The 13,431-nt window shown below is 34.7% G+C and overlaps 1 protein-coding gene across 1 annotated transcript in view; it reads right to left on the bottom strand.

The window, feature by feature from the left end:
• The window catches only part of ADAMTS19 (ADAM metallopeptidase with thrombospondin type 1 motif 19), a 222,596-nt gene that overhangs the window by 116,564 nt on the left and 92,601 nt on the right, over positions 1 to 13,431 (bottom strand). Inside the window, exon 8 of the mRNA XM_031448946.2 lies at positions 6,899 to 7,004. Within this exon, the coding sequence (XP_031304806.2) occupies positions 6,899 to 7,004 (106 nt within the window). The remainder of the gene's footprint in view (positions 1 to 6,898; positions 7,005 to 13,431) is intronic.

The raw sequence follows: 13,431 nt of genomic DNA, 5'->3' as shown, positions 1-13,431 counted from the left end.
TGTGAGAGGCAAGGACTGAAAAATAAAGATCGTTTAGGGGGTCACTGTAGTAACCCAGATGAGAGATGATACTGGCTTGGCCTGGAGTGGTGGCAGAAGAATTAGTGAGAGGGCATCAGATTCTGGATATATTATGAAGGTGGCGTCAACAGCTGATGAACAGAATGTGGAGTGAGAGAGGACTCAAGGATAGTTTCATGGGTTTTGGCTGAGCAGCTGGAAGGATGGAGCTCCATATAACTGTGACAGGAAGACCTCAGGAAGGAGCACATCTAGGGTGCTGAGAATCATTTCTGCATGTGCACACCGGAATAAAGTCTCACTCCAAGTGGGCTTGGGTGTATTTAAAAATACATATTTTTTTTTATAAAACTTTATCTATTAACTTTTTCATACAATATCTAAAAACACTCCAAAATATTTGAGTGTACCTACAGCATCTTTCCTACAATAAATTTTCACTGACATTCTATGCATAAGAATTTTTTACTAAGATAATTACTATATTAAAGCATTCACTTATTGAATATGTATTTATGGAATACCAAATATGTACTGAGCCCTAGCAGGTGGATTAGGAATCTCATGATAATAAAAAAAAATAAGCATGATTCCTTACCTCTTGGAGTGGAAAGCCTATGAACAGACGAATGAATGTACATTTATAAAGTGATGGTGCCATTATCTGTTTAATAGACTGACCTACACAGAACTCATCCTATGGGAAATGACTGCTGATGAGATACATGAATCATGATCGGCAGGAAATAATTACTCAAAGATGGGAAGTAGGAGTATTCTAGGCAGAGGGAGTGGCATGCGCTGATATTCTGCGGTGCCAAGAGCCAAGGTGCGTCGGACACACTGTAAAAACTCTAGCGGTGGCTGCAAGGCTGAGAATGAGAGGGAGCCCAGTGTGAAGCAGAAGTGAAGAGGTAAGGTTGGGGGAAGATACTACAGAGCCAGCTCAGAAGCAAGCTAAGTTCATTAGAAGTACCTTTCAGCATTACCGGCATAGCACAGTAATTAACAACATGGGCTTTGATTTTGGACATGCTTGACTTTGAACATCACTCAGGCATTTACTAGCTGTGTGAGCTCTGGCAATCATCATCTCTAAAATAAAGCTGATATTTCTGCCTTCCTGTTGCAGGTGAGAGAAGAAGTCTTTGGTCCCAATGTACTAAGCTAGCATAAAGTTGTGCTATCCAATAAATCTCTAGATTTAGCAAGGTCAGAAAAATACTCAGAGGATTATGTTACTAATAATTATCTTTAAAATTATTATTTCCCTGATAATTAATATATTTTATAATATCTAAGACCTAGGGCTAAATTTTAGTAAAAGCTTACCCGATATTAAAGGGGTCATTTTACTTTTGGTTGGAATTCACAAAGAGGACTGAATTATATGTGGCTCTAAAGAAAAAAGAACATAATATATATATATGGTACATATATGGTGTATATTTATATATTTTGTTACCTAAATTTTATCAATATACACACACTTACATAATAAAACAGCCTAAAATACCACTAAATATTTGTACAAAAGAACAATTTCTGTTATTTGCAATGGGTTGCATCACAGAATTTATGTCTAAAAGTACCTTACAAATAATATGAGGACAGAGATAAACAATTCAAATAAATACCTTTCAGGCTGAAAATAAAAAGATTCCTCTCGAGCAAACAAACGTGACTTGCTATGCAATACTGACTTAGAGTGAATAATTCTTAAGTAGCAGAGCTACTCAAAGTGTGGTCTGTGCACCAGCTGCTACAGGTGACAGACGTGTATCTAGATAAGTGGCCAAACTGGAATGTCAGCTACATCACTAAACATGCAGTTCAGTTCAACTGACTTTTTTACTTCGAGACTTTTTCAATGGAACGAACAATGTGCTATATTCTGGCATAGCTTCTTATCTCATCAGAGACCACAGTTTCAATACAAGATCATTTATTGAGCAGTTAATGAGAAAATCAGATTCGATGGAGATAATTTTACTACATACACTAAAGTAGATTTTAGATGACCTGCTTGTGTTAAATGGCAAGAAACAGAGGAGAGAGATATGGGAAGGGGAATAAACAGAAAACAACTAGACAAAAATTTATTTCCTTAACTGTACAATGAGGAAGCACTTTCAATTACAAAAAAAAACTATAGAAGAAATAATAGAAGAAAATATGAGACGTGACTACTAAAAAAAACAGTCTGCAGCTCAAAAACTTAAAAAAATAGGATTAAATTAACTAAGAGAACTAGGAAAATATTAACAATATATTTAATCAATAAAGAATGTCTTTAATACCAAAAGAACTCCTGAAAAATTAATCTCTACTAGCTTCAGTTTCCTCATCTGTAAAAGGACAGTAAAAACAATACATAGCTCAAGATTTTTGTGAGATTGGATTACATAGGAATAAACAGTGTTTAATGCAATGTCTGATAATAGAAGAACACATTTTAATTTATATTAGCAACCTAATATGATATTCTAAAACTTTAAAAATAATGTATGATTGTGCAGTAAAGTGTTAGTTCCACAAGTATGGGTGGTCACAAACCTGCACATTCTAAAGAAAGGTCTGGCCTTTGCCTGGCTCTTGGGAGGTAACCTCTAAGGCCTTGAAATAACCTGTCTGATAAAAGTATCTTTGTTCACTTGGGGGTCCTGGGACATGTCCAGTAGTTAATAAAAACAATGTGATTTGTGGTGGGATAATTGGGACAGACTGACTTCTGGAGGAGCTGGAGACTAAAGGTCTGCCTTGTGGGTGATCAACCATGCCTCCACAACCAATTTCCACTAAAAACCCTGGATACCAAGGCTAAGGTGAGGTTCTCTGGATGGCAATGCTATGTGCATATTCTCACACACTGCTGTTTAGAGAATTAAGCACTGTCTTCTCAACTTTACCGGAAGAGGACAAATGGAAGCTTGTGCCTGGTGTCTCCTGGACCTGCCCTATGTGCCTTTTTCCTTTGCGGATTTTAATCTATATTCTTTCACTGTAATAAACTATCATAATGAGTAAAACAGCTTTGTGGAGCTTAATGGTTCCTTAAAGTAGATCACTGAACCTGACAATGGCTGGGGATTCTTTCCCCACACACAGTCATCTAACCACAATTAACAGATGAATAATAAATTACAGCTTGAAATCAAAGTAAAATCTCTCACTTTAAGAAGTTTCTGTTCATAAAGATCATATAAAATATATAAAATATAGCAAATATGTGAATCCATATATATTCAATGAACTCTGCCAAAGTTATGAACAATTTCCTAAGGTGTTTTATTTATAAAAATAAAAATTTTAGGCTTCATTACAGTAAATTAAAGTCCTATTTGCATTTCATGAGTGTAAAATATTCAATACCAATAAAAACATTCTATCATTGGGACTTTGGGTTACAAAAAAAATAATCACTCCCTAGACCTACTGTTTAGAAAGGAAAATAATTTTGGAAAAGGAATCATAAAACATCATTATAAATCAGTTATATCCTCTTTCTTGTTATGGATTCTAAATTACACTTTTGTGTATAGTTATATATGAGTTTTAATTGGTAATTACTCAAAGGAAAAATTAATACATTTTTGCAGACATTATTTAAGATTCCTTTGCAATAGTAAAAGAAGGATTTTTTTTGTTCACTTCAATTACTCTAATTCTCACCCCTCCAAGAGTCAGTTTTATTACTTGCTGAAGCACATTGACTTTTCCAGCTATTTATAGAGTTGCTCTCGGAATTTCTAGAAATCGAATTCAAGGCAACAAACATACAGACACTTAAATCAGTTTAGAAACATTTTATATGTGATTACAAACCAATTCTTGAACTGACAAGTTTAAATGGGATCATTCTGCCATTCTTAAATTGTGGGTTGAAGAATTATGTGATCCACTTTCTGCCTACAGGAAATATATTGGAAGAAATCATGATCCTCAAAAAGAAAAAAAAAAAATCCAAAAAGAAAAAAAAAGAATGAACAGTTTCACTTAAGCAGATGAATCTTAATCATACCTCTAAAAGCTCTATTGGAGAGTGTGTGTGTACACAGGATCCATACATATAATTATCTAACATCTATGAAAACTCTCCCTATTGGGGAGGCTATGTGTATGTGAACACTGTTTTTTATTTTCTCTTCCTGTATTTCTGTTTCACTGTGCTTTACATCTTCCACTGGCTGCTGCTGATGTAATTTATATAGATGAACTCCTTGTTGTCTGTTTTTTCTTTATAAAGACATGATTATTCACGCTGCTATTGTCTCCCACTCTCTAGCATCAAGAAAATATTAGCCTCTACTTTTGAGACAAATACTGCTTACTGGTAAGGAGAATTTTTAGTAACTAAGTAGTTCAACATATATCACACATCCTGGTATTAATCCATCAAGCATTACACATACCTTTGGCACAACTCTACTGATTTGGGTACAGCTCTATAAAAGTCAAATAAAATAATATTTTACTACCATTTTAGCCATTCCAACCTGAGTTCCTGGTCATAAACCAATGTTTCTACTACATAAAGCTGAAGTGCCCTTTCCTTAAATTATATCATTTACTGCTTTGTTTGAGTAGTTGTAAGTTCTCGACCAAGCCTTTGCACGTTAATAAAGCATACTGTATTGTGGTTGGTTCCTTTAATTAGTGTTTTTCCTACATCTTACAATATAATACAGACTAAAGAAATAAATTATATATATCTGCTTTTAAAATGTAAAATTTTTTTTCAAAGTGAATCCTCTACATTTCAGGGTACTTGACACAATTATTTACTGTCTGTCTCATTAAGATGTATTCAGATAATCTGTATATCAAACTGTTAAGGCATGGCTAAGGTGAACATTTTAATTATTCAGAAAATTGCATTTAAATTGATAATAATTGTATTTATGATCAATTTGCACTTACTGTCTTAAGATGTTTTAATAGTAACTTTTTCTTGCCTCTAAACATTATTCTCAGCCTCTGTCATTCAAATAATGCATGTGGTTTTTCCTATTATGATTAAACTGAAATATCTTTAAATTATGAAAACTGTATTGGAATTAAGAATCTAAATCCTACTGTTGTGGTGCAAAACATTGAATGAGATTATTGCATTGCATTCTTTCCCTAAAGGATGATGATTTTAAATTGTAAATCTTTTTTTAATTTCTTTTTTGAATAACAAATTCTTTGTATTCTAGAGCATTTTAATGACTATCAAAAGCTTGCAGAGGATAAAACAAAAATGCGTGTATACATTTAAAAACAGCGACATCAAAAATCAATCACTGTTGATAATGTCCTTTCTCTTGAATTAGGTTATGAGTATAGGGGTATATTCAATTTTTGGTAATTCACAGGGCTGGATAATTATGATTCGGTCATTTTCCTATACTTCAGCTTACTTGAATAAAAAATTTTTTCCCAACAGTTACATCTTATATAAATTTTTGTTTAAGCATTCTGACACCCATCAAATTCTACTGCCAACTCAAGTTTACTCAACGGTCTCCAGGGTTCAGGAATATAATGAAAAGGAAATGAGCCAGGTGAACGAGACAAGAGTGCTGCCACCTGTGATGAGCTAAGAAGACGGGCCCCATGTAAGGGGTGCAGTCGCTGCTCGGCTCCAAGGAATGGCTGCTGTATGGGACTGTGTGCCAAATGCTGCCAGGGCTGGAAATTTGAATTTTTATGTCAAATTTATACTTTTCAATGTTGGCAACTGATTCAACTTTTTAAACGCTGCCAGCCAAGCTAAATATGTCCTTGACCAAAGAGGCCTCCATAAAGATCACTTCCCTGAGTAGGACCCCAATAAATCTGAGTTCAGTTAAAATACTTTTCATCTGTACTGCTGATACTGCTAGCACGCAGGGAAGCCAACAGTCCGAATGAAGTCTGAGTCCCTAGCCCATGCCATTTCTGCTATAGCACAATTCCTGTAAACATGTGCCTATTTCTTATGTAACTTGAATCCCAAACCAACCTCATAACGTAAGTATTAACCCCATTTTATGGATGAGGGATCCAAGGTCCAAAGATAGCAGGCAACTTGGTGCAGAATTTGAGAACAGTATGACCTGAGTTAGATGACTTGAGTTCAAATCCTTCCTCCAACACAGCATTTTTATAGCTTTGGGAGGGTAAGTTAACCTCTCTATACTTCAGTTTCTTCCTTTTAAGATGGGTACTCTCATGGTACTACCTCACAAGAACGCTTGGGGTATACAAAGCAGCTAGAAATAGGCACATAGTAAGTGCTGTGTAAGTGCTGTGACTACTAATTATTATTGTTATTATCATTATTTGTAAAATGAAATCCTTGCTTTGTGTGTGTTTCAAGTGAACTAATCTACGTAAAGTGCTTAGAATTATGCCTGAGACACACTTAATGTTCCTTACACATGAGCCGTGTGTCCCATTTAATTCTCTTGGAGATTCATTACTCCTAAACCGGGCAGAATAATTCCTTTACTCTGTGTTGGGTAATGACAGACAGACACTATCATAGGCTGGAAGTGTTTACACTTCTACACAGTGTTTTCCTCGGATGTCTGAATAACACATAGCTTTGTAGGGCCGTGATCATCACAATGTTTACGTCATTTGGAAATGCATAGTGAAATGAATCATGTGTCAGATGACGACTGTCCTGATGAGGATTTTAATAATGTTATAAGACTCTAGTCAAAGTATCAGGAATCAGGAGGTACCTGAATGAACAACATTCAGAAGACACTCTTCAAATTTAGATGATTTCCCTAATTTTAAAAAACCTGAGCCCAAAGCAAAAAATGGAAAGATATGCATGTAATTCAGTAACTCAAATTACAAAGTTATATGTTAACATATGAGCATAGCCAGAATTCTCACTTACTTGTGACCCATTTCATGAGCAATTGTGAATGCAAGGTTCAGGCCATTGTCTTCAGCAATAATACATTTTCTCTTCTCACTACACATCCCACTCAGATAAGCTATACCTAGAAAACACAAACATTAAGTATCAAATGGCAGAATTAAAATGCAAATATTTATGCTTGGTATTAGTAGAATGAAAGAAAAATGATAGTTTTTCCACTCAAATATGTCAATATTAAACCGTGATACTTAGCACCTATAAACAGAATTTCAGGGGAAAAGGCCTATATGTGTCATTCAATAAACTATTAATATTCTTTTCAGTTTCATATTTTAGATGAAATGATGTTATCAATTATATAATTCTCAAATGGCATACCATGAGAATAGTTTGTAAATGCCACTTTTGATTGTCATGTAAGATAGTCACAACTTAGAAAATGTAAATAAAAAAGCAATGATTATTTAAATATTTTTTAATTCTTGTGAAGAACCTTGTTGCAAAGAAATACCCTAAATAAACTACATTTAGAACATTCTTGAACTCACATTTGTATTTTGACTTAAACATTTTGAAATTTTATTTCATGAAATACCATTTTAACTTATGTAACAAAAGCTATCTGCGGTACTTGGAAAATTGAGAATGTTTCCCTTTCTTAGTTAATAAGATGATCTAACTGCAGAGCACATGATAGTGAAATATGTAAGATAAATATTTCAGCAAAACATTTGATCTTTTGGTTTAAGTTATTAGTAAAGATGACAATATCTGAAATCGTTAATACTTTTTTTAGTCAAAGATTCACATACTATTTTACTAATTAAGATAAATCCCTAAATAAATATCATCTAACATAAGAAACTATTATCTCCCAAGAGTAAGTATCAACATATTTTTAAATTACAGAAGTTATTTGTAGTAAAAAATATTGAGCATTTGTTGAATTAATTCTCAGATTCTTATAAAACACATGTAAACACATTTTATGAAAAAATTAAAGCCTAGGCAGGTGAAATGATTTGCCAAAGATCATATGACTACCAAAATGATAGAATGGGGACTGAAATCCAACTGTGAATCCACCTGCCAGCTAATTTTATTCTGCTTCTGACCACAATTCAGAGGAGAGCTGCCCCTAGGTAAAGATGGTTAGCTGAATGCTTATAACTTCCCTCTCTTCAGAAACTTAAAGAATAACGGTAAGAAATAATTAAATTTAAATAAAATAATAAATCACCTTGCCCAGGTTTTAGAAAGATAGAAGATTCATGAAGGAACGTGAATTGATTCGGTGGAGCCACAGCTCTAAAGACAGGAGAGAAGGATTTCATGAGCATGGCAGAGGCCCAAAAGGCTCAGGACTGAGGCACACAAGGTTGGAGGACAGGCAGTGCTGGCGGGCTGAAAATGGAGATCCGTGGAAAGTATGTCTGAAATCCTCACTTATTCAAACCTTCGTGAAAAATGTCAATGCCTGACAGCCACTGCCCCATCAGGAAAATAAAGATGTATTTGTTAAACAAGATGTAATATGTTATTAAAAAATAAAACTAGAGAAAGAAACAGCCCAGAGAAGAAATATAGATACAGATGTTATTATCTCCACGTATTAGAAATTAAAATAGATCTTACAGAGATTTCAAATTCACAAACAGATGAATGACTTCTTTATTAATGGATGGGTGGACAGATGAATTGATGAATAGACTTCTACTTCATTTGGCTTATTAAGGCAACTGAAATTACTCCAGGGTTAAATCAAGATAAAGTAGGAAGGAAAGATGAAGGTGGCAATAAACAGAATGGAGAAATGGAAGAGGAGAAAAACATATTCTTTATCTAGTTCCATTAAATAACACATGAAATAAAAACTTTTAAAAATTCTTAAATGCAATGTGAATTTTAAGAGCACTAAGTCATATGCTTATTAATTCAACAGAAAGTGGAAAACCAAGATTTAGAAGTAACTGAATTTGTGTTAAAATTGTAGGGAAGAAGGAAGAAAGGATGAAGGGAAGGCTAGAGGGTGAAATAAAGTATCTCCTCTTAAAAGGGTATCAAAACTCTCGAGCATTTAAAATTTTTTTAAATACGTAATTTGAAACTAAACACTCTATAAAAATTCTAAAGTAATCTCAACTATAATCAGCATGCTGATGACCACTATTTGGTACAAAATTTCCTTTACGGTGCCTATGTATTTCACCACATTTTTTTTTTACCACAATTAAAATAATCCCATCACTACATGCAGATTAAAACTCAGCTAATGCGGGTTGTCATCAAGTCATACATCCCTTTGCTACATGGACCAGTACATATCAAATTTACTCACTTCATTAAGTTTCACATTTCTTCTCCCATACCCATTCAAATATACTTGCTCCCAGATAAAAGTAGTATTGTCACTCGTTTCAAATTATTATATCTTCTGTATTATTCTTTTTCTTCTATATTTATATATTTTTCCTTATTTTTCGGTAACCTTACTACATTGGCTAGGATTTTCAACATACTGTTGAAATACATGTGGTATTGAGCTGTCTGTTTGCTGACTTTAATAGCAATGTTTACAGTTTCACAATGGAAGATGATTGCTGTTGGACTTTCACAGATACAGCTTAAGTTAAGGAAATTAATTTCTGATATTCTTGTATGCCTAAGAGGAAAAGGAGGCAATGTTATTCAATGTGTGGGTCAAAGGTGAATGGGAGTTTGACATTTTATTTTTGGAAAAGAAATAGAAGCTTGGAACACAACAGAGAGAAATGGGAGAGAACACTGATTAAGTCCTAGGGGAATACTCAGTACAAATGAGCCAGAAAACATATGGTTCTGCTGCGGAGGGAGAGCACGAGCTTGGAGTAGCACTAACATGCCCAGCTGGGCAGCATCCAATCTAGTGGCTGAAACAGAGATTAACATTTGGATTAAATTTGGGCTGAGGTTTTGTAGATCAGGTATAAAGGAAGAATCAAAGGGTTATAGGGGTTGGCAGCAAAACTGAGAGTGAGTGATGGGAAGGAACTTGTAAGGCTCTATGCTTGATAAGAAGTAAGGTCAGAGCCTCATAATAGGAAGAAACGAATACAGTGGTCAGAAGAACAGTCATCAATGAAATAAAGAAACAAACACTTTCCAATAAAGTGTTGCAGATTGAGAAAAGGGGAATTTAGGCATTTTAGGTTTCAGAGGTGAAGTTTCATGACATGAGGTACTGCCAAGAGAGTGGAGAAGGGCAGAAGTAGAGGTCAAGCAATGATTAAGTCGTGTTCGGTGCACTAATAATATGAACATGAAACTGCACAAGATCACAATGAACTCAGGAAGGTGGGAAAGGAGGCCACCCTCCCTAGGAGATGTGGGCGAGAATCAAGGAGGTCACTCAGACACAGCGACAGTGAGGGATCCGACGGTAAAGCTCAAGAGCTGCAGGTTCAAAGGAAGAGTTTTTATACAAGGTCAGGAGAGATTTTGATTTAGAAGCAGCAGTGGGAACAGGAGGAACGCAACAGGTGTACAACTTTGCTTCTTCCTGGCACCAGCCCTGTGATTACAGGGAAAAGAAAGCACGGACAGTGACCTCTCTGGGGGCTCAAAATTCCTCAACAGGTTATGGTAAACCAACAACCACTGTGTGGTCATGTAAAAAAAATATGGGGATAAAAATGATAATTTATAAAGAATAGACATATTTTATACTTTAAAATATAAATTTATATAAAATGTAATTCAAAAATGAGCACACATTAACACAGAGGAATGACGACAACTCAGGAGTAAAAAATTCGTACCACCACAAATTCATAGAAGACCAAAAGGACCACACAAATGTGCTAAATTGTTAATAGCAACTGTTTTCTGCAAAGAGATTATGGGTCATTTTTCCTCCTTTTTTCCCCACTTTCCAAATTCATGTAAGTGTTGATAATAGTTTTATAATGAGAAAATTAAAGACATAAATATGATAATCATGTCTATGAAATTTGAGTAGTAATTAATAAGATGTCTTCTAGATCACAGTGCAATTTAATAATCAAAATGACCCTCTACGTCTATTCTTCTTTTACTTAAGTGTAAAGTCAAAATCTCCAACTAAGATTCTGATAAATTTGAATTTCATTGTTCTTACATTTGGCACACCAAGGAGATTTTCTTTGACTTGAAAGTTATGGAGAATAATTGTAACCATGACTAATTTAAATGACTTGCATTATTCTGTTTAAAAGCCCATGCTTTTCAGTTTTCAAGAACCCACATGTTTCTTATTATAATAAGGGGTAGAGGTTAGGAAGGAAAAGGATTTAACACAGCTGTTACTTAAAGACAGATATAATACAGACCCTTTTAAAAGCACTCTAATATAAAAAATTATGAAAATACAAAGGAAACCAAAGTAACCTCTAATTTCTCATCTAAAAATGAATCAAGTCATGAATTGGGAGTCAAGAGAACCTCTCTTCTGAAAACATAACATACTGTCCTGGACATGATACGCTACACGGCACCAAGACGATGAGCGACCTCTAAAGCCCTCCAGGATGCATGTCACAGTAATGCACTAATCAGGAAATCAGAGGTTTTATGTGATCAAATGCGTGTACCCTAACAAAAGTAAGTCACCTCGCTCCAGAACTGTTGCTTTTAACCCCTAGCTAGACATCCTAAGTTCAAAACCCTGGCTTTCCTGGCACAAAACCCTGCACATTCCTAGGTAAAGTTATTTATCCCGTGATTGCACACGATGAGGTAAGTTATATACCTATGATCCCCACTATTTCTTGCGGCTTAATGTAACGTGATATGTGACAAGAACCAAAGGCACAACAATGAACACATGCTGAGCACTGCCTTCAGGAGCCTGAGCCACACAAACACCCATTTTAAAATCTTACGATTGAAACATGAAGATGCACATAGGATATTACGGCAGAATGAAAAAGAGACATTGAATAGGGGAAAAGCAAAGCAAGAAAGATTTTCAGAAAGGGAAATAGCTTGGTGGTATCACTGAGCAGGCAGAGGTGAGCCAGAGACAGGCAGTCGGAGGGGAGCTGGGGGTGAAATTTCTAAACAAAGGACTGATCAGGGGAAGGGGTAAGGAAAAGCTAGTGAGAGCTGATGTCACGTGTCGGGGGCGGCTTATACGTCCTTTAAACGTGCAAACCACGGAGGACACTTCTGCCCCAACACTGTACTTAGCACGTTCTCAATAAGGGGTATGTTAAAAGAAATGCACAGCAAGACTAATATAAAATGTGATTCAATGTAGGGCCTTAAAGAAAAACATGATTTTAAAGAATCAAACACACTCCATCCACTAATTTAAAAAAATTTGTAATAATTTAGTAATGGTGCCCAGGTAATGTAAAACCCATTTACATGATTACAGTCAAACTGGGCTTTGAACATATTCTAAAATAACAACTTGCCTTACTACTTTGCTAATTATCTGCCTCTGTTCCATTAAAAGATGAGATGATGACACAATTACATAAGTTATTATATTACAAGTTTATTATCAGTATAGATATAAATCTATTTAAAAACAGGCTTCCAGATTCTCTTAAATGTTTAAGTAATTATAATATTCTTAACAGCATGGTTTCTATGAATACTAAGCAAAGGGACTTCTAACAACAACAACAAAACAATACTAGTTTAATAAAACGTATAGTGTAACTCTACGGTTAAATAAGGCAGAATATTGTACAGACACTAAAATGTTGTTTCTATGTTCTCATATCGTGGTAGCCTCTTTTTATAAAAAACACACCAAGATGCCAAATGACATGTAATATATACAAATTCTGGAATATACAAGTAAGCCTGAAGCAAAAAAAGTTTCCAAGCACAAGAATAACACTTAAAAAATTCAAGTCTGGAGTGGTAAGATCATGAATTAATACTGTCAGAGCCATAAACATAGTCATAAACCTACTCATAATAAAAACAGAACTCATTAAAAATGTGTAAGTTGAAATGACAATGCTTAGGGAATTTCATAGGGTATATCAGAAAAAATGAGACTGAAAATCATTGGTTAAAATGCCTCCCAAGAGATGGGAAGAGAGCATCAAATCTTAAGAAAGTAGAAAGAAGGAAATAATAAAGTGGAAAATCAAGGAACAATAAAACAAATTTAAAAGGAAACTGGCAAAAGCTGATACTTCCCTAGCAAACTGGTTAAGAATAAAAGAGACAAATACAAATCACCAGCATAAAAAATGAATATAAAAATGTCTCCATAGTTACTATGCTAAATAGTATATTCGTAAATTTTCCAACTTACCAAAGTTGTCACAAGAAACACAGAATCTAAAATTTCCTATGATAATCCCCTTCATTCATGATACTCCAGCTCCACTGGCTGTTTTTCTCTTTCTCTTTCTTTTCTTTCTTTTTTTTTTTTTTTTTTGGCTCATTATTTCTCACATGGGACAAGCATGTTTTTCCACCTCAAGACCTCTTGTCACCTGTCTGGAACATTCTCTACCTCCATCTCTCTCCAGATCTTTTTAAAATATTGTAACCAAGCAGGACCC

This window comes from Camelus dromedarius, chromosome 3 (genome assembly GCF_036321535.1).
Source record: "Camelus dromedarius isolate mCamDro1 chromosome 3, mCamDro1.pat, whole genome shotgun sequence".
NCBI classification, from domain to species: domain Eukaryota; kingdom Metazoa; phylum Chordata; class Mammalia; order Artiodactyla; family Camelidae; genus Camelus; species Camelus dromedarius.
Note: the sequence above shows the minus strand (reverse complement) of the source record. Positions and strands in the feature narration are given on the sequence as shown.